The 22,513-nt window shown below is 40.1% G+C and overlaps 1 protein-coding gene across 1 annotated transcript in view; it reads left to right on the top strand.

Moving 5' to 3' along the window:
• Nucleotides 1–22,513, top strand: part of PDZRN4 (PDZ domain containing ring finger 4) — a 251,054-nt gene that overhangs the window by 201,051 nt on the left and 27,490 nt on the right. The window contains exons 4-5 of the mRNA XM_055809103.1: nucleotides 4,484–4,737; nucleotides 6,258–6,360. Of these exons, the coding sequence (XP_055665078.1) occupies nucleotides 4,484–4,737; nucleotides 6,258–6,360 (357 nt within the window). The remainder of the gene's footprint in view (nucleotides 1–4,483; nucleotides 4,738–6,257; nucleotides 6,361–22,513) is intronic.

Here is a 22,513-nt window from a genome sequence, read left to right as displayed (position 1 = left end):
GATGCACCCAGGGTGTGGTAGCCTGAATGTACTTGGGGTGAGGAATTGGAGGTGAAGAGACTACTGTGACAAGAGCAGATTTAGCACCTGTCAGGTCAGAGGCATCTTCTGTATGGGTGTTGAAATCTCCTAGGACGGTGAGCCTTGTGTGAACTCTATCATCATGTCAGACAGCGTATCTGTCATTTTGCTGGGAAACCCTTGTGTCTGGACATCTCTGCTCTAGCAGAACACTCCAGTTATTCTTCCCGTTGCCTTTACTGATTAAATGGAGAGTCTCCAAGGATTTTACATCAGCAGAGCTGATCTTAAATTTCAACTTGCATATGCCAGGTATTTGCTGAGGATGGGAGGTTGCCTCATGAGCTGCTAATGTGACACCTTTTATGACGGTTGCGTTCACATGACAACACATCTTTTTTTCCTTTTTTTCCCTTTTCCCTTTTCCTGCTTTTCCCTTTTCTCTCAATATGGAGGAAGTAAAGATTACAGGAAACATACCAGCATTTCTGGCCCTCTTGATGATAAAATTGTGGCCAGCGTTAAAAGAAATTACCAAGAGCAGAAAAGTGTCCGAAGGCAAGGCTATTTCATTTCTCAGTCTGATTTTTCTTTTTTTTTCTTTTTTTTTTTTTAAGAGCTCAAAGTGTGAGGATAGTGTAGCCACTATTTTCCTACATCATTTTTTTATAGTCACTGTTTTGTTTTATACTCCTGTCCCTCCTTCCTTCTCTGCTGTCACCTCTGTGTGAGTGGGAATAAGACTATATACAGTGGGTCTGGCATTAGAAGTGGCAGTTGGCCAATGTCAGTTGATTTGTGCATGAAAGACAAAGCCTGTTTGCTTGTTTATTTTCTCACACTGATGGAGTTTTGCATGTAGCTGGATTTAGAGCAAGAATCCAAAGGGGATGGCCAGGATCCAGGCAGTGGCCACCAGTCACTCTGGGGGAGACGTTGACAAGTGGCCCAGACTTTGCAGTGTGTCCTAAAGCAGGGGAACAGTGTTCATTAAACACAAGCTTAATCAAACAGGGCAGGAGGGTGGTTTACATGAGAAAAGATATATTCTTTACTTAACATTCACAACTTGCTTGTGGATTAATTAGCCCATCTGCTACAACAAATGTATTCCCATGTCTTTGTGTTGACTGTTAAAAGTGACTGATTTCTCTACCCACTTAAAATAGTACCCTGGATTCCACTGAAAGTAACCTTTCTGAGGCAAGGAATTTATTTAATCATCCACTAAGAACCTGTAAGTGGCTTGCTGTAAATAAGTGCTCAGCTGTCTACGGCTCCCAGGGTAACTATATGTGAGCGTTAAGTTTGGGGATAATGCAGGAGGCAGAAAACCCTTAAAGAAGCTATGTGAAGAGAGCTTCCAGCCCCATCTGTAGTATTGGCTTTAAGTTTTAAAATAAATTCTTCTTTCGCAGCCCCAAGTGGGCAGGACAGCTGCCAGCATAGAGTAATTCAGCTATAGATTTTCTTCTGAGAAAGGCAGTATTCATAAATTAGGTGACCTTTATGCAGCTCAACAAAGTGTGTTGATGATCTTCAAGTGACAATTTAAACAAGTACTGGGTGTCCGAAGTGCTTGTATTTCATCAGAAACCAACATAAAGGATGGAATGTTTTTAAAGTGTTTAAATTAAATAGTTATTTAAATGAAAATAGAGGTCAGCCATAGGTTCCCAGGATAAATTAAAATGTGTATCTTTTGTGTTTTTTCACACCCACATGATTTTAAAATATTATTATTCTTTAGAAATAAAATTTGCATGTAAATGGCATTGTTGTGAATTTTTGCCTATTTCCTCAAAGTGATAAGTATTGACTGATGTGAATAAACAGAGCTTCTGGTTTTCCAAAAAAATCTAATAATATGTTTTGTATGCTATCCAAATATCTTTTTGCTTTGCTGATGCAGATCTGTGATAAAATGGTTAGCTTACGCCAAAAGCTGTGTGGTTCAGCTGGGATACAGAAGGATTGCATGTTTTATACTTTAATAGGGGGGGAAATTGATACAGAGCTATGTGATATTTGTTCCCAAGCATTTGCTTTTGGGAGAAACACCATACAGTTATACGAAACGTAAAAAGTTTTAAAAGGGTTTTGGGAGGCAGGAGAGTAATTTTTCTGTTCCGAGGGCTTTAGGAATGAGAGTTACTCAGAGGGCCTGTAGGACACTCTTGTTACAAACCCTGCAGAAACTGTGGAATATTGTTTCCATGATAGGGTCTGAGTTAGAAGCAATAATGAAGTGGAACCTGCAACTGAAGAGTGACTAGAAGACCCAGGCTCAAAGCTTTATCTCTAATTGCCTCTGTTTGATGGGGCTGAGTCTGAACATCCTGGCAGTGTAACTCGTGCTATTGGAGAGGATTTGCAGAAGCTTGCTCCTTAGGGAAATTTTTTTTTTCTTGTAACATAACTTGTTCTTTGACTGTTCTGGCCCTTCCTCTGATATACCATTGGTATTTTTCCATGTAACTTAAACTAACATAACCTAAGGTTGTAAACTGATGGATGATAATGTAAGCAAAAAAATCCTAACCTTTTTGGATTCGATCATCAGAGAAGCCATACAGATGCATTAAACTCAGATGACCAAGCTAATTGCTCTTCATATTACTTGATCACAGTCTAGGCTGCAGTGGTATGCTACTTCTGGGGATCCCAGGCATTCAGCACAGGGAAGTTTGAGTTTTTTTATGTATAGAAATCTGTTCAAATGACTTCTAGCCTTCACATCACCATGTAGCATCAGCGTTAACTAGAAACATCAACTGACCTTTGCATTGGTGTGTTTATTTTGTGTGTCCTCATGAGTAACGTGGCTATGAAACACTGCTGCTTTGGAAGTTGTGTCAGAGGAAAGCTTGTTCTACCTTGTACTCGAGCATGTACTCTGGAAATGTATTGAGTTGATATATACATGTAATTAATGGTCAAAAGTATCATAGCCATCCACATAAATAGGACTGTGGTTACATGTTTTGCCTCAAATGTGACATTTTTAATTGCAAATGCTTCTCCTGACAAGCTTAAAAATATTACTGAAGGCTGCTAAACGGCTCTTTTGAGTTTGCTGGTATTGTTATTGTTCATGTATTTCCTTTTTTTACAAGAAAGTTGCAGGAATTTCTTGAATGAAAGAGTGATGTGACAAAGAATCTTTGGTTTCAAACAGTACTTTCAGGCATTGGGGAAAAGTCCGTTGTGAGGTCTGTCCCATTTCTGGGGAGGGTTTAGACTTTGTTTGTTAAGCCGAAGTTTTGTGACTTCATTGTGTTTACAACAAAGTTAATTTGTGCATGAATTTGCAGTACAATCCTATTTATGATTTGCTGCCAGTGTAGAGATTTTCCCAGGGATATAAATATTAACCAGGTTTTGGTACCCTTCAGATATTCATATTTCTTACTAGAAAACCCTGCATTTCTACCCCAGCACAGGACCATCTCATCTCCACAGCAGCTCACAACAGTTAAGTCCTGGAGGGCAGTTAACAGCAGTCCCATTGCTCTGGAAACAGCAGAATGGTACTTTCTGTGTAAGGATGTCACGCAGCCCCTGTGTCCAAGGGGTTAGCTACTGACTGCCATTGACAAATTACCCCTCACATTTTCTAGTGGGCTGGTACTAGGGAATTTTGCTCTAAACACCTGAATTCATATGAATTTAGCACCACCCAGCCTTGCAGTTACCTTTTTTAATACCCTAAGGCTTCATCGAGACTGGGAGGAATTTGCTGCTTTGCCTGTAGCAGAGAGGAACCTTGCCACAGTCTTCTAGTTTTGACAAGCTGTGCTGCATTTGCAGCATAGTTTTCTGCTTTATTATTCATCTGTTCATAGCAAATTATTTCTTCAGTTTGTTTGCTTTAGATTTCTTTCTCCTTAAAAGAGCAGCAGCTGACTGAGCTAGTCAAATCTTCCTATCTTTGGTCTTAATGACTGTATAATGGCCATAGCAGATAAGTGACAAAACATTGAAAATTGGCCTTGTTTCTTTTTAGACAACAGAGACATGTTTATTGACATCTGCATTAATAACAATGCTGTGCCAAAAATCCTTTAAAACAGTTGCATGCCACAGAAAATGCTGAAATTGAGAATTAAAGGCACCACTCCTTTTTTATTGGTATTTTATAAGGTAAATAAAATAGTGTGACAGAAAGAATTTTAAATGTCGGGGTTTAATACTTCAGTTTCTTTGCTGTGTTCAGATTCTGTTGGGACAGTTATGGAAGAGTTCAAAACATTTCTAACTTCTAGCAAAGATGGAAAAATTTATTCATCTTCCCAGCTCTGTCTTCCCTCTTACATGTATGCCAAAATATGGTCCAGTCAATGTCAGCATGTAGCTTGATGTACTACGCAAATAATTAATCACCATATATTTTACACCCATTTTCTCATGCTGCCTTTTCTTTTGCGAGTAACCATTGGTATATTTTTCTGTTTTTCTCTAGGTCAATGGGAAGGACCTCTCCAAGGCCACTCATGAAGAGGCAGTGGAAGCTTTTCGCAATGCCAAGGAGCCAATTGTAGTTCAGGTTTTACGACGAGCCCCAATTAGCAAAGCTCATGGCAGCTCTCAGGATGTTCGGCTTGTGGATGCCAGCACTCAGACTGACATCACTTTCGAGCACATTATGGCTCTGGCCAAACTAAGGCCTTCCACACCGCCAGTTCCTGATATCTGTCCTTTTCTACTTTCAGACAGGTATGGTCTATCTTCTCCTGATGATTACCTGTGGGATTGAGGTATTGCAATTGAAGGCTTGCAGCCTTCTCTTGAAAAAGTCTCAGGAACACTTTAAATAACTTGTTGATAACCACTGTCCCATTCAGGCTTCAGTGATGCTTTCCTAAACTCTGCTCATGGATTAGAGCACAGGAAAGAATCTTGGCCATGTTTACTTTGTGTTCATGTGTTTGTTCATCCAAAGCTAAGACCTAGTCAAGAAGAACACTTCTGAGTTCTGAAGTACCAAAAAGGCTTTTTCAAGCCTAGAAAGAGCTGTCTTGTTGCTTTCTGTTCTTCCAAATTTCGTACCAAAAAATCAAGGAGACAAATTACTTAATTCAAAGGTCCCTTTATCAAAAGCAAAACAACTCCAAAAATGTAAAGATCAAAAGTACAATTTTTGTACCAATGACACCTGTCATATGGCAAATGACATGAATTACATTATCCCTCAGTGGAATTCTTTGAAACTGAACTGAATGCAAACACAAGCAGGTGACCCTTGCCCTCTGTCTGTAGCCAGCAAAAACTACAATAGCCCTAGAGCCTTTCCACTGACTTCCTCACCTGCCACACATCTCTGCAGAATTGATGCTAATGGGGAACATACCACTTTTGATTTTGATGTAGCTCCATTTTTAGAAGTTGAAGAAGCTGGGTAGATGATTATCTCAGAAAGAAGTTGCCAGCCAAGTGCTGGATTGAGCCTACCACTTACAGCTGCACAGCTAGGAACACAATATGTGTATATTTTTGAATTGTTACTGGATACTACTAAACTATGTGCTGCTGTAATTGAACTTCCCATGCCCTTAGCATGGGGAAAAAAATTTTACCATTGCTAAGGTAGATGCACACTCAGTGCTGTGTGGCTGGGATCCAGCCCTAGGTTTAAGGCTGTACCTAAGTGCACATTGTAAAGACCTCATTCTTTGTGCTCCAAACCCATTTAACAGTGCAGTTTACTGACATTTTTAAAATGTGCAGTTGCTCAAATGCACTTCACCGTTCTGTAGTCACTTTAACAGAAGAGGATAATGCAAGTTGTTTGATGCAAGTTCTTGAACAATTTGTGAGCCTGTGTGTGTTGTAGATTGTGGACGTTCAAGACTTTATAACCAGATAATTAGTGAGTTGCCCCTGGCCATGACACAGTACATGAATCTGGAATTAGGTACCTTTATGAGCATAAGGAATGCCAAATTGTCACAATTAATAATTTGGCCCAAACCAGACTTTTTTAAGAAATCACCCTGTGTAAATCTGCCTAAAGAAGAACCAACAAAATGAACTCAGACAGAGTATGAGCTTTTGAAAAAAAAAAAAAAACAGCCTGTGCTACTTCTTGGTACATTTCCTTTCAGGCTGTCAGGCCATTCAGAGTAACATTGCAGAGGTGAGAAAAAAGCAGAGAAGTGGGATTTTTTTAATCACATTTTAATTTAAAAAAACCTATTGTCTCATCTACTGATGTTGTACTGCTTTGTTCCACATAGCTGCCATTCTCTTCACCCAGTGGAGCATGAATTTTATGAAGGTAATGAGTATCTTTCCAGCCTGCCTGGTGATGCAGATAGAACAGAGGACTTTGAGTATGAGGTAAGATCTCTGGCACACTGCAGCTTCTCTTTCTGTTAATACAGGTACGGTATTTGCGCAGCTGATAGCAGGCTCCTCTGAGAAAAGTAAGAGTGGGAATACTGCTTTAAAAATAGACACCAAAGACTGTTTTATGTTATATGTGTGTAATGTCACAGGCTTTACTGGGGTTAGGCTACACATGTGAAACGTGAAAGCAAAATTCTGCAGTACGTGGCTACATACAAGTCCAGGAGGCTTATTAAATATGTTCCATCTTTGTACAGTGGACACTATAACTCAGATTTTTTGCTTTTGCAGTTTTAACACTTTAAGGCAAGCCTTTCCAAAATTAAAAATGGTAACTGGAAACTTAATTGGTTCCCCCCCTCCCTAATTTTAAGATTTAATTTGCCTTGTAGCTCATGCCTTAGAGATCAGTCTTCCAGATACTTTACTGTGTACTTGAGTGTTTGTAAGATCAGGCTAAAACTTAGAAAATTAGTATAATTTCTATTACTTGCTCTCTGATAGTTGACATTGAAAGTATTGCAATTATAAGAAATTGTGCTCTGTACCACAAATCTCCCTTTGCTGTTAATGCAGTGTACTCTACAGTGACAAGAGTGGATTATTTCTCAGTCACTGGAAAATCATTATGTGAGGCTTCCCAACATATTAACATGATTGGTGATGTTCATCTTCATTAGGTTTTCATTTCAATATCTAAATTGTCTTCTTGTAGGCCAGTCATTAGCTTCTCATGTTTTCCACTGTCATCCAGTTACAAAATATTTGTAGGGACAGGCATAAGAAACAGATGGTTCTTTTTATTATTAAACAGTGCTTTGCACAAGTTCAAGTTACTGTATTTTAAATAAGAGTGATTATAAATAATTAAATATGTCTAATACAAGATTAAAAATATCCTGTCCTCCTGTTTGCTTTACCTTAAGAAACCTTTCTAAAGGTTTCGTATAACTGGTTGACATTTGGAAATGAAATGAATGGCAAAAGCTTTGGCAAATATGCCGTGTGTTCACTTTTATCATGTCTTTAGCAGCTAAGATGCTCTATTGCAAGTTCAGCTCATTGTTCGTTTCTTCTAGCAGCCTGGGGAATCTAAGTTCCCAGGAAGCAGAAAAATCAAATAATATCTACTTAGTGAATCTCAATCAGAACAAGCAAACTTTTATTTGAACTCCTCAAAAAATCGTTGCTAGGGATTAGTGAAATCATTATTTCTTCCCAGTTGGGTTTTGGTGTGATATCTCACAGCACAAGAGTCTCAGAGCTTAAGTTCTATTTTGAGTCCCCATGTGTAATATAATAATAAATTTCTCTGTCAAGTTTGTTTATAGTACTTCTTCCTTAAATGTAATATAAACTATTTTTCTAATAATATTTAAATACATTGGTAATGTAGGTATCTAGAAAGAATATTAAAAAAAAGTAAGATAAAAATATTTTTCACACTTCAGTCAGAATATCACTGAAATACTAAAATACAGTTTTTAAAGAGTCTACCTGGTGGAATCAAGTTAGGACCATTGATAATCCCTAATAATGGCTGACCTAAGTATTGTGACAAAGGCAAATGTTTGGGCAGGTTCTCAGTTGTCTGTAATCTCTTCTAATCACACCATCATAGTCATTAATTTGCTGTCAGCTGTGATTCAGTTGCCCAAGGCAAATTCACTGAGTGATTGTTTCATGTGAAATTTAAACAGGGAAAGAACTTTCTAGCTTCCTTTGAGAAGATTATTTTCTACTAAATGTGCAAGCTTTGAAGGAGAAACAAGAACATCTCAGAGCTTTTAAGTAGCAGAGCTCTAAACATGAAAGGCATTCCCAAATTTTAGGTCCATATGGTAATATTATGATTTAGGTTACTCATTGGTTGTATTATCTGTTATTTCAGGTCCTTATAAAACATTATTAAGCTCCCTTGCTGTAACTAGGTAGCTGGAAGACTTGAGAGCATTGTCCCCAGAGATATATATCTCCATCCAAAAAAGTCTCATAAAGGACGGAGTCAAAAGGGGTGTACTAGCTGCTGTTGACAGTCCAGGGGAGAAGCAGCAGGACAGCGAGTGGAGCAGAGGCTGTGGTCCAATGCTGTCAAGGTCTCAACAGTAGTATTGGTTTAGGTGTACCCTGCTGTGGCCACTCAGTCTTGCGCTAGCCCTGATGTTTTCTAGCCCCTTAGTTATGCCAACATTACTTTCTGTAAAACAGATGTGAGAAGTAATCCAATACTTTCTAAAATCAAATTTTTAGAGGGGTTGTTTTTAACCTAGCCCAGCTGCCCAAACTCATTTCCAGCATAGCTCCACAAGTTGCTGTGGGAAGCAGCATTCAGGGAAGGAAAAAATGCTCAAGCACTTGGGAAAACAAGTTAAAATCAACATCATCCATCCACCATCTAAGGGTGAAAGGAGCAAGAAGAGAGAGTGCAGAAGCTCTGCTCATGCCACCCTGCGGGCTGCAGAATGGGTGGAAGAAGCACAAAGCATTCTCTGTCTCCCACCATTTGATTTCTCCTGTATTCAGGGGAAAGACGTTTATTGTTATTACCATTCTTTCTGTAGGAGGAGGATTGTATCAGTGCTCCCTGATTTTACCATATATATTTTTTTTTAACAACTCTCTGGTGTGAACCTTAGTGAATCATCTAATGTGAACAATGTAATGTAAACCTTAGTGGTGTTCTTTAGGGGTCAGTGTTAGGACTGGTACTGCTTAACATCTTTGTCAGCAACATGGACAGTGGTATTGAGTGCACCTTCAGCAAGTCTGCCAACGACACCCAGCTGTGTGGTGCAGTCAACACGCTGGAGGGCCGGGATGCCATCCAGGGGGGCCTTAACGGGCTTGAGAGGTGGGCCTGTGCAAACCTCATGAAGTTCAGAAAGGCCAACTGCAATGTCCTGAACATGGGTCGGGGCAATCCCAAGCACAAATACAGGCTGGGTGGAAAATGGATTGAGAGCAGTCCTGAGGAGAAAGACTTGGGGGTGTTGATGAAAAACTCAACATGATGCACCGGCCTTGTGCATCTGCAGCCCAGAAAGCCAACCGTATCCTGGGCTGCATCACAAGAATGTCCAGCAGGTCAAGGGAGGTGATTCTTCTCATCTACTCTGCTCTCATGAGACACCACCTGGAGCAGAGTTTGGATCTGAGGCCCCCAGCATAAGAAGGACATGGATTTGTTGGAGCAAGTCCAGAGGAGGGCCACAAAGATGGTCAGAGGACTGGAGCACCTCCCCTCTGAAGACAGGCTGAGAGTTGGGGTTGTTCAACCCAGAGAAGAGAAGACTTCAGGGAGACCTTATAGCAGCCTTCCAGTACCTAAAGGGGGCCTACAGGAAAGCTAGAGAGGGACTTTTGACAAGGGCCTGTAATGATAGGACAGAGGGAATGGCTTTAAACTGAAAGAGGGCAGATTGAGATTAGATATTAGTAAGAAATTTTTTCTATGGTGGTCATGAGCCACTGGGATAGTTTGCCCAGAGAAGTTGTGGATGCCCCATCCCTGGAAGTGTTCAAGGCCAGGCTGGATGGGGCTTTGAGCAATCTGGTCTAGTGGAAGGTGTCCTTGCCCATGGCAGGGGGGTTGGAACTAGATGATCTTTAAGATGCCTTCCAACCGAAACCATTCTATGATGTTATGATTCTATGGTTCTGTGATTCTATGATTCTGTGATTCTGATCACACATAGCAAAAAACCTAGCTGGTATCAGGAGTGGGGTCCAGTTTCCAAGCTGTACATTAGCATTCCTGTTGTACTAAAATGATACAGATAAGCAGATGACAGGTCTCTGTGGTAAACTTAGTAATTTTATATGGATTCAAAGCCAAACCTGGAGATTTCAGAAAGGGACTGAAACAACATAGTGAGCAGAAAAGAACTAGAACACCACCTCATTTATTTCCTAGAAATGGTTTGTGAAGAATACATCAGTTCTGAGACACAAATACGAAATACTCAGACAAATCAGGAAGTAAGAAAATAAGATGACTAGCAACTGATGTGCTGTAAACAAGAAAGTTTTCCAAGAAAGGGAATGTCCTGGAAAGCTTTGATCATCTTGGAACTTGTTTACAGATATCTGCTGGCATTGAAGTACCTGAGTTGCCACCACAAGAAACAAACAGGAGGATCACACATGATAGCCAGCACTGGGGATATGGACTTACACTTGCCAATGGATTTGGTAGGATTAGACACTTACAAGACTCTTCTCCATTTGTAAGCTTGAAAAACCCAGTGGGTTGTGCTCAGATTGTCATACCACAATGAACTCAAGTATAAGCCAATTCTCCCTGGGAGGCTCATTAGGCTCCATACAGTACCATACTTTAAACAAATGGCTGGGAAGATGACAAAGCTGGGAGATTGCTGATAGCCAGCTTGAGCATTCTTATGTTGCTCCTGCAAAACTTGTCCTAAAAGGAAGCCGAATTGTTGATAGATATTGAGACAGGGGTCAGAGCCACCATCAGTCAGTGTCGGGGGGAAGAGATCAAAAGATTTGCAATGTTGGCATAGCCAGATAGTCATGAGGACTTTTAAGATAAAGCAGGAATTGACCAGTTTGTAAATGCTCAGTTGGACTTGCAGTTGGTATCACTGAAAGAGAGCCAAAAATACTCAGGACAAATCCACCCAGTCTGGCTGTGAGCGGCTGTTGCGCTGCTGGAATTATATCATGTGATGAGTATATGTCACACTCTGTGGTACCAGTGAAGTGAAAGGAATAAAAGCATCACAGCTCCCAGGAAATCTGTGTTAAACATGACTCTAAAATTTGTCCTTGTGAGAGGAACAGAACTGGTGCTGGGGAGGAGTAAATAAGCTAATGGACATGCACTTCTTTAATAACATTTCTGAACCTACTATCCAGGAGAGAGAAACATTATATACTTGGTTTGGAACATCAGCAGTAATACAGAAATTAATGGGACAAAGTCACTTAAATGGTGGAACAGTGAAAAAAAGGTAAAAAAAAACCCACTCAAATAATGTTGTAAAGACAAACCTGGATGAAAGAAAGCATCACAGATGTCTGGTCCTATGTATTCAGTCTGAGGAGACTGCCTTTCAGTAAGAGCAGCAGAAGAAAATAGGATGTTACAAGCAGGCACAAGCAGGTGGTGTCATTTAGTCAACAGGTCCAAGGGCAGAGACCTTCATACCATCTATGTATTGAAGTAGCTTTTGAGCAAAAGCAAATTGGGAAGTGATTGGTTTCTGCTGTGAGTGCAAATATCTCTGGGGAATTACAGCTTTTAAAATCTTGTATATCTGAGATAGGAAAAGATTCTTATTTCTAGCTGAAAGCTTCTTACAAACAGCAAAAGTAGACATCCTTGAGCGGGAATAGCAGTGGGTGGAGGTAACTTGTTGCATATATGAGGAAGAACAGTGTCTTGGTTTAACTCTAGCTGGCAGCTAAGCACCATGCAGCCATTCACTCACTCCCCCCACAGTTGGGTGGGGCTGAGGATTGGAAGAGTAAAAGTGAGAAAACTCATGTTTTGAGATAAAGACAGTTTAATAGGTAAAGTAAAAGCCACGCACACAAGCAAAGCAAAACAAGGAATCCATTCACTACTTCCCATGGGCAGGCAGGTGTTCAGCCATCTCCAGGAAAGCAGGGCTCCATCAGTCATAGCAGTTACTTGGGAAGACAAACACCATAATGCTGAATGTCCTCCCCTTCCTTCTTCTTCCCCCAGTTTATACATACTCAGCATGACGTTATATGGCATGGAATATCTCTTTGGCTAGTTCAGTTCAGCTGCCCTGGCTGTGTTCCCTCCCAATTTCTTGTGCCCCTCCAGCCCTCTCGCTGGCAGGGCCCAAGAAACTGAAAAGTTCTTGACCTAATATAAACATTACCCAGCAACAACTAAAAATGTCAGTTTGCTGTCAACATTGTTCTCACCAAATCCAAAACACAGCACTGCACCAGCTACTAAGAAGAAAATTAACTCTATGCCAGCTGAACAGGACAAGTAGGCTGAAGTTTTCTTTCAGAATTGAGGAATTTTTGTTGGAGTGAGGTTGAGTGTTAGTTGATGTGAATGTGCGGAGACCAACGTAATTGCCTAAAAGACTTCCCAGCTCTGATTTGTTCTCATTTCTAGGCAAGTGATTGCTTCAATACAATGACATAGTTGGCAGGAGCCTGGAAAACCACATCAATGGTACACCATGCCAGGATTAGCATTTTCAGAGTGAAAAAGGCAGAGTGGCAGCCATTGTGTTAGCCTGCCTGTATCTGATGACTCTGGTTTTAATGTATGCAAATGCTAGTGCTGACAGATTGAGGCAGGATTAAAACCAGTACCTGGGAGAAGTTGTGAAGGGTTGAGTTGACCGTGTATGAAAATGTAAGGTACTCTGATGCTTTTCACTTCAGGTCTTAGAAACCATTTTTCTTTATTTTACCTTTTTGCTTCTTTATTTTACCTTTTTGCTCAGGAAGTTAGTGCATGTCAGTAGATCAACAGACAACCACATGAGGCATGTACAGGTGAAATCTTTCTGTGGCCAGTTTGTATGAAGCTTTTTGTGTCCAAACAATTAAAGGATCAGAGGTCCTGCAGGGAACAGCACCCACAAAAGGGCATAGTATTTTGAGAAAAATCCATGTGAGATTTCTGTGATGCTTCTGTGAAACTTGAAGCGTGAGCTAGAAACTACACACATACCGTTTTGGTTCCTCCTGTGCTCTGGAAAATAGGACTTCTGGAAATTAGAAGATTTGTATGAAAGTTGCTTTACTCTATTATCAGTATCTCTTCCTAAGTGGAGCAACCTCTAGTGCTCTGAGGGCTGGTTCATACCTCAGGGCAAAAATGAATAGTCTTAAGTTCATGTTCTGCTTTTTAGACCCAAGGGACAGATTTTCAGTCAGAATAAGGAAATAAATGTGTGTGTATGTGTGTTGAATATAAGTGCTAATTTATGGTAATGCACAGTCGTTCATTTTAAATGTTTTGATAAGTATTTGCACTCACAAGTCTGTTAACTGTAAATGTAGATTAGTCCTTTAAGTTTACCACTGGCCTGATCCACACCCGCTGAAATTGCTAAGTTTTCCTGTTGACCTGAGCATTTTTGGATCAGCTGTCAGATGCTGTCAGCTGTTCACACAAATTACTAAAAATAGGCCTTGAAGAGAAAAAAGCTAGAAAGCTTTGAGAACTGGCCATGAGTAAGGTTTTGTGTAGACCTCCTCTCACTGAACATTTAAAATCCCTGTAGGAGACAATTTTATCCTATTGTCTTCATTTCTCTTTCTGTATCTGAGCATTGCAGCAGATGCAATAGAGCAGTAGCGCAATGGCCTGCTCTTCCAGTAACACTCGTCCCATCATGATGAGGGAAGGTGTTTCAGGTGCAAATTCAGATTTCCGTTTTCTGTGATGTAACGCTTTTGGTGTTTGATTTTATTGATATTTTTTCCTTAGAACAAAAAAGGGAGTGATTTTGTTCAGATTAGCAGTCAGAGTGAGGCTGTTTATCTGAATAAAGTTACTTGACGCATAGGTATTTGCGGGTTGAGGCCCTGGTGGGCCACTGTGTGGTCTCCAGTGACTTTCTGAAAGGCCCACCACTGCTGTAATAGGCCAGGAGAGACCTGCCTGCCCTTTGAATTCGTATTTAAGGCCTTTTCAACACATGGATTATTTAACCAGTAAACCAAACAGATCTGTCTATCTTGTAAATACATATTTAGGGGCTTTTTAACATGAGGATTACTGAGCTGATACCCTGTAACAGCTCCCTTCAGAGCTGTGATAGCCTGCAAACACCCCTGTGCGAGCATTACAGGCACTTGCGGCAACGCATTTGGAGCTCCTACTTCAATTGCTAACACCTGAATAAACAGCTTTTATGGAAGCAGCTTCTATGCAGATGCTGCCAGCACTCCCAGTCACTGCAGTCAAGCTCTTTGTTTTGTTACCTGGTGCGTGTTTCTGTACAACAAAGATAACCCAGAAGATGGATGTGCAACCATCAGAATGGAAAACATTTGTTAGATAAGAGTTTTCTAGAAATTCTTTACATGTAGCATGGAATTTCTCTGCACAGCTATTAAGTCATGGTTTTTATTTAACAGTATAAAGGGGTGGGAGAGAGAGAGAAACCTTTTTTTGGCAGGGATCACTCAAGCCAAGTTCCAGCCATGTCTAGGTAGGCTGACAGTGATGTGAAGGGGCAGAACTGCTAATACCTCTATGACTCACTATGAGGTTGTGCTTGTTTCTTCTGTATTTCCTACTGTGATTGGATTCTTTTTTTCCCTGAGCTTCTTAGAGCTCGGGATGAATCAAAGAAGAGCCTTTAGTGAATAAAAGGTAGGTTTTGAATTCAGCAACAACCAGATGTAATTTAAAAGAGAAGGCTTCAAGAAGTAAGAATCCTGATAGGAATGTGGGTGTTGCAGCATAGAAGAGCTGAAATGATGGGCAAGGTTGTGTCTTTCCATTGTCATCTGAGCAGGCTGGTGTGGTAAGGGGAATGTGAAAAGGCTTGCTGGTGAGTGTGGTGTAGATTTAATGGGAAAGCTGATACCTCTCACCACATGCCTTACCTTATGCAGCTGCTGTTGTGGTGGAGGGACTGATCTGACAGCTCAGAGTGGGATTAGATAAACTGGGATTTACTGCATTATGTTTGTTTTCTGACCATCACTTCGTAACCGCCTAGCAGTTATGGCTGAATCGTGGATGCCCCGTGGTATAGAGATATTTTACTGGCACTGTTATTCTGATTTTTGGTGGCAACTCTTAATACTATATAGTATCTCCTGCTAAGAAGTATCATGAAGGAGGTGCACAGGTACGTGTGTGCCTGTGATCTGTGGTCTTGGTTTCTTCTGAGAGTTTTTTCTGGTTTGTGGGGTCTTGGGGTGGGTTTTTTTTCGATTCCTACCTGTGATATCATACAAATCCAGAGAAAAAAATGGACTGTATTTCAAAGCTATTAACTGAAAAGCTTGTGAGGAAGCCTCCTGAACAAATAAATAGGTATTAGAGTTGTTTCAGTTGGACCTGAGAATATGCTAAAATGGCTGGGGCTTCTAAAATCCTTCCCTGAGTTTTTTCCCTTTTAACTCAAAAGGAGTTCTGAGTGGCAAACACCTGGCCTGTGATCCAGCTGACTGTCACTACAGACTAGAAATGGAAAAGGTCAAAGCTAAAATGCAGAAGTGGTACTGGGATTTTTTTTTTTCTGTAATTATTTGAATAACACTGCAATAATTAAAAGAAGACTCTTTTAGCATGCATTTGGTGTACTACAGCACAAGATTATATACTTCACTGGCATTTTTATTTTTAAAATGCCTGGGGATTTAAGTCAGCATAATTTATTTACACATAGACAATAATAAATATGTAATTTCTCGCTAACTGTGGCCAATTGTACACTGTAAATGAACAGAGGAGTGGCAAAAGGAGCAGTCTTTTCCTTTTACTTTTTCATCTGTCTTTTTCAATTATAATTTAATTAAACTTAATACCATTCCACTGAGGTTCTTCAGTGTTACTATGTTCTGTATTGCTACAGGAATTCACGAACAGGTGAGCTAAGGACAGTCATATTGAGAGACTTGCCAAGCCAGTCAGTGACAGAACTGGCAGTAAAACCCAGGAGCCTTTACTTGTAATGCATCTGGTTTTTGGCCATTAAATCACTCTTCTTCCTTGCTAGTCATTGGATCATTTAGATGGAAGAGGATGTCAGTGTAGTTTCTGCCACAGTTGTTTGTTTATTTTAAATGTGTTACTGGATGTCATCACAAAATTCTGACATTCAAAGCAGGTGAAGTTGCTGTCATCTCACCTCCCCTAAGTAATGAATATCCCAATTTAGGAATTTGAATTGTGTCCGCAACTACAGAGGATCACGAGAGAGTGGGGAGAAAAAGACACAAAACTGACATGGGCAAATTTATCAAAGTTATTACCGTTTATTGTGTTTTAAAACAAGAGGAAAATATATCAAGTCAGTGATACTCATTTGGTTTCATGATTTCATAAAACAAACACAGGGTTACTCCTCATTTCACCTGAAAGCTAATAAAAATTTTTCCTTGTTGTCAGAGCTTCTGTTTTTCCAGGAAAATAAAGAAAAGTGAGCTTAGTTCAGCAGCACTTTATTGTTGGGCAACATTACAACATATGGTATATGTTTTTCACTCAGCAAAGGAAGAGAAAGGTGCTGGCAATATTTTCATATTTATGGAAATCTTTGGATTATAAATCTTATGTTTTAGAGAAATGTTTTGTTTAGAGAGTTTTTATACTATTATACCACCTACCTCCCAATACGCTTTACAGTGAAAATGTTTCTAAGGATTTTATTAATGCTATTTTTCATATGCCTTCTGCTTGAAAGTTCATGTAGTCTGTCTTGGAGACATGGAATTTAGCTATACAGACAAAAGACAGGTGAAAATAATTTATTCTACATATTCTTTTAAAAATAACCTAAGTCATGTTAACCAGCATATTATAATGTTGCTATTTTAAAGCTTAGTATCCTAGGAAATTCAAGAGCACAGGAAGCAAGGGCCAAATCCCCCTAGCAAGAACGAACCTTTTATGGGAAAATGGACTTTAAACAAGGTTTCAATATTATGCATGCTGGCCCTTCAGAGGAGAAATCAAAAAAGCAGGAGAGGTCTTTTCTCTAGAAGTTTGCTTTTTTATTTAATGAGGCAGCTCTTCAAAGAGAATGTGATAGTCATTCCTGGAGGGCATGGTTTGGTGAGCAGGAATACAGGTGAAACTGTATTGTGCATCAAAAAAGCAGATGATGAGTTTGCTTTGTATTTCATCTCATGATTTCATCAATCTATACAAGTATGTGTTTGGGGGTGGAGGACATTTCCATGTGCAACAGAAGTTTGAACAGCTGAAACTCAGCATGGATATGATGCCCATAGACCTCATTTTGGTGCCAGGAAAATAAAAACGTGTTTTAAAAGTCATTGCCTATTGCTTTATGTGCTTGATTTATAGGCACATGTATGTGATTAAAATCTGCATATTTTAGCTACACATATTTTAATACGTATGTATCTCAAAGTAAACAAGAGCATGGATGGGGTGGAATTTTGGCTTAATGCTTGCTAAGAATTTCTAATTTTATAAGTTCAACTTTAAATTTAGCTTTTTAATAGTATTTTGCCTTTATTGTGTCTGAAAGGCGTAAACTGAATTACAGGAAGGTATGTTTTTCACAGCTGTCTAAAACTGAAGAATTACATTTTCAACCTGATTTTAATTAATATTCCAAAATAGCCTTCCCACAGTTGTAGATCAAGGCTGTCCAAATGTGTGGAACTGTAACTGGTTAGGAGTTTGAATCTACAGCTTCATGTTCTGCTCTGCAGATAAATGTTCGCTGCAGCAGATGTTTGCACATCTGCTGTGCCTCCCCATTTTGATTGGCTGGCTGGGTGTTTAGAAAGTGCTGATGAGGCAAATAAATCTGATGCGTTTCAGGCCCAAAGCAGGCAGGCAGCAGTAATGATGTTCAGACAGGCAAGTGCTGGGCAGTAATGTTTTGAAATACAGCAAAAATAAAGTATGATTTTACCTGCAATAGATGAAATTTATTGTAAAAAGTGAAAGTTAATTATGCCAAGTGTTTCTCAGCTGATTTGAACTGCAGCTATGACAACCTGTAAGTGACTAGACTTTGTGTATCTAAGGCTTGTTGGCTAGAAAAAGGCACTTGCTACAGTTTAGAAAGAGGTTTAAGCTATGAAGGGGCTCTTTAATAAACTTAGGAATTGGGAATCAGGTTTAGAAACAGCTGCAGTGTATGGTTTTTGGAAGGGGAATAGCTGTCTTCTACTGGGGGCTTAAAGTTCCTGATCTTATCAGAATTCTTACTTTCTCCAGGTTTTCCTCTACTCTTTGAAGCATGACAGATTTGAATATTTTTATACCATTAGAGTCAAGAAAACTCCAGACATTGGGGTCTTCTCCTGAGGAGGTCAATGCTGTATCAAAGAGTACATTAATGGACAGACGAGGATATATCTGACAATGTCAAGTGTGGAGGCTGGTTTCTAAGTACATAGAGCTTTTGCAGCTGTTGGACACTTTCCAGACCTTAATCACCAACACAATCAATAGCAAACAGAAATGTTGAAGTAACTGTAAAGATTTTAGCACTGGTGTCATATGCTAGTACTGTCCCATTCCCTTCACTGGATGTCACCACAAAATTTTCCAGGTTGCTTTCAAGCGCCACTATTTGAGGCAGGTCCAGAAATTGCAGAGAGAGCCTGTCATAGAAGACCAAAGAAGTAGGTGCTGCTTATAGCTGATATAGTTGGTTGTGTTTTATAGTATACAGCCTACCATGTCTCTGGACAACTCTTGCAGTCTTTCACTACCCTCATGGTGAGAAGCACTTCCGTAAATATCTAATTGGAATTTTCTGAGTAGCAGCTCATGTTTGTTCTCTCGCCTGGCTGTCACAGTCAGTGCACTTCCAGGAAGAGTCTGCTTCTGACTTCTCTGGACTCTTGCGTTTTGTACTTGAAGGAAGCAATAAGATCTCCTTATTAAGAAAGTCTCTTTAAAAAGCTAACCAATGTAGTTCTCACAGCCTCCCCTCATAGGAGATGTACTCCAGTCCCCTAATCAGTTAATGGACTTCTACCCGGACATGGAGTGCTTTATTCCTACCTGAAAACCAAGAGGAGGTCCGTTCTAACATTTTATGACAAAGCTGTTTTCATTGGAAAATAGATTGGAGAGCAAATTCTGGAAAGCCCTAAAACAAAAAAGGTAAAGTTTGGTAAAGTTTGAGGAGTTTCTCCTGCACACTCCTTGAATGGCTGAGACCAGTGATTCCTTAGCTGCCTTATTCTGCAATGCTGAAAGCCACAGACTTTCAGTAATGGGGATCAGGACAGAAGCTTTAATGAAAAGTCAGATTTTTTTTCTTCAACACATGTAATAATAAATCTCTTTATTTTACTTTTTGTCAAAATTGTCCAAAAGCAAAGGACTCCTTTGGAATATAGAGGCTGTGAGCCAATGTGACAGTTTAGTATGTTCACACATACTACACAAAGGAATAGTTACTACTCCAGTCTGCTAATTTCATTTTACCATAAGGTTCAGTTTATGCCTCGTCTGTGCTATTCCCACCTACTTTGTTCAATGAGAAGAAAGTGAGAATGTAGAATCTAAGATTAGTGAAAAGGAAACCCTTCACTGCATATCATCAGCTAGTTAATTATACTTTAAACTCTTCCCATATCCTTGCAACTTCACACATGTATTGAGTGGAAGACCAAAAGTGAGGATCAAAGCTGGTTGCTGAGAAATACTATATATAAGCTGTTCATCATGGATCTCTCTGCTCAGAAAGCAAGATTTCATGGTTTTCTCAAGTGCAGAACATACCAGAAGGGGTGCTGCGTCTGAAGCAGGTGAAAACATATCTGCATATGTAACGTAGGAAAATATATGTATATAGTTAAGTACTTCTAATAAATTAGCATTATTGGACCATGGGGAAAGAACGGAAATAAAGAGAATTAATGGGAAGTGGAAAATTTAGGGATGAAAGTAAGACCATGGCTTAGTTGAAATAACAATGTATGCTGAGGACATTTTGCTTTGCAATAAGTGTGATCATCCAGACAACAGGGGAAATTTTTTTTTTAATAGCGTTTAATAATTCCCGTAAGAGTTGATTTTTTCAATTCATCTTTTTGACAGGGATCTGAAGGTTTGGTGTTATGCATGCTAGCTAAAGGGGAAAACTCAGGTTCATGGATGTTTGTGACTTCCTGGAGGATATACTGTCAGCTGTTGAGCCTTTTGCAGCCATGAAGTCTGTAAAGGATTATTTTATTTTCCTTCCTTTACTTCCTTATGAGATACACTCACTGTAAAGTCCACCATGTGTCTTTAGGCTCAAGGCTTGAAATGTCCTTTAAAAGCAAGTCAGAAAGGCTACACCAAGCCTGCAAAGCCCACATTAAAAGCTGTGTTTATCTTATTCCCATATGCTTAGACCAGGGGTACTCAAACTGCGGCCCACGGGCCGGATACAGACCCCCGGGGTCCTCAATCCGGCCCCCGGTATTTACAGAACCCCCCCGCCGGGGCTGGGGGGGAAACCAAGCAGCCGCAGGTGACTGCCTGCCACTGCATCCGCGCACCGGCCCCCTGGTTAAAAAGTTTGAGGACCCCTGGCTTAGACTCTTCATTGCAACACTAAATTTGCTCATAGCACAGTGATCAAAGGTTTCTCACATTTGTAGTCCAACTCCACCATGCATCCAGCCCAGCCCATTCCCCTGACTGCTCTGTGACTGCCATCTGCCCCCTGTCCTTCACCTGTTGGGAGTTTCAGCTGACACTTGGGTGTCTTCCTCCTCCCACTCACAGCCATCAGACTGTTACTGATCATCACACATCAGACTGCTACTGATCATCACACATCAGACTGCTGAACATAGATTGGCAGACTTGCCATGCCTTAAGTTACTCCATTCTTTGATTTCCTACTATGGGAGTGACTATAGTGCGCACCAAAAATTTTCACTCCAGAGCTGCTGGGAAAGAATGAATTCCCATATCCAGTGGAGCTTCATTATCAAAGAATTCATCAACTACAGGGCCAAATTCTGCTCCTACAGTTGCAAGATGCTATTTCATTAATAGGTGCCTATAAGTCACCACATTAATTCTGGGTTTTTCTGCTACTACTTTTTTTTCTTTCTTTCTTTCTTTCTTTTTAACACTGGTATCATTTTCTACAGCATCCTGCTGTCCCAGAGCAGTCTTTGTCTGGACACAAAGCAGCATGTGGCTCTAAGTTAGCTGTAAAGCAGGGATCAGCAGGAAAGTGATTTTGTTTTTCAGTATTTCTCATTCTGTGTTCTGTTTGCTTCTGGATTATGCATTTGAGAAATGCTTGCTGATGTTTTTCCTTTCTGCTTTGATGTAAACAAATCTTGTGTCAGAGATTCTTAAATCTAAACCAGACTTTAAAAAATGAGGATTAAATGAGACTTTAGCCTTTAAGGTAGAGCCCCCACCCCTTGGACAAAGCATTGTTTTTCCCCACCGTGTGGAATGGAGATAACCCTCTGCTTCTTTATGGTAAGCTACCAACCAAATCCATTCTGGCAAATCTGACACCCAATGTGATTTGTCCTTTTCGATGCTGTTTATGAGAAGTCACAACAGTCTTCTGTCAAAATTGATAAGTGAGAAGACAGTGGGGAAGGCAGTTTTATTTGTAACAGCACAGCTGCCAGCAGTTCCAGCTTGTTTACATCTAGGCTGGCTCTGTCTTGCTCCATAGCTTTTCTATTTCCATCCAAATAGCCCCCAAGTACATTGTGGATGTGCCTGTCTATGTAAAATCTGCATAACAGAACATACTGGGAGTGTTAGGGGGAAAAAATAACTTATTCTTTACATTATTTTCACAACTCATGAATGCCAGTTGCTTTAAAAGTGAAATCTTGAACCCTACCAATAATCTCCATAGGCATTTACAGAATGAGTTCTAATACTGCACTGTATTCTGCTAAATTTCTGCAATGCTTGTTACCTTCCTTGGTGAGGGTACCAGTGGAGTTAACAGCTTTGCTTTTCTGATGGAAGCATTAGTTTCCCGGTGGAAGTGGCCAGCATTTGTAAATTAAATCCACTACAGATATTTAAATACAAGGTTATTCATTGTGAAAAGAATGCAGTGGGACCCTGCAGTGACCTGTGAAGGGGAGGGCAGTTGCACTGCACTCTGTTTCACACTGACTACTTCTGCTACACAGCCTACGATTAGCCTGTGTTACATAGACATTAACGTATTTCCTGGAAAATCCTTTTAACACAAGAGTGTAACTCTTGATAGTATTAAGATGGTTCCCAGGTCAAGGAAGCCTTTGTTTGCCTGTAGTATTACTTGCCTTCAGTCTGGCAGTCCCAGAATCTCAGGCAGTTTTGATCTTTTTTTATTGGTACACTTAAGAAAGCTGCAGTCATAGGTGTTTATTCTGTGTAGTCTCTCCTGTGAGCTGTTTCTTTACAGTAGCCCACCCTAAACACACAGTTATCATGGAGGTAAAGCGAGAGAGGGCATTTATATTTGACTGATCTAGC

Source organism: Falco peregrinus, chromosome 6, assembly GCF_023634155.1.
Source record: "Falco peregrinus isolate bFalPer1 chromosome 6, bFalPer1.pri, whole genome shotgun sequence".
In the NCBI taxonomy this organism is placed as follows: Eukaryota; Metazoa; Chordata; class Aves; order Falconiformes; family Falconidae; genus Falco; species Falco peregrinus.
This window is presented reverse-complemented; position numbering and strand designations above follow the sequence as displayed.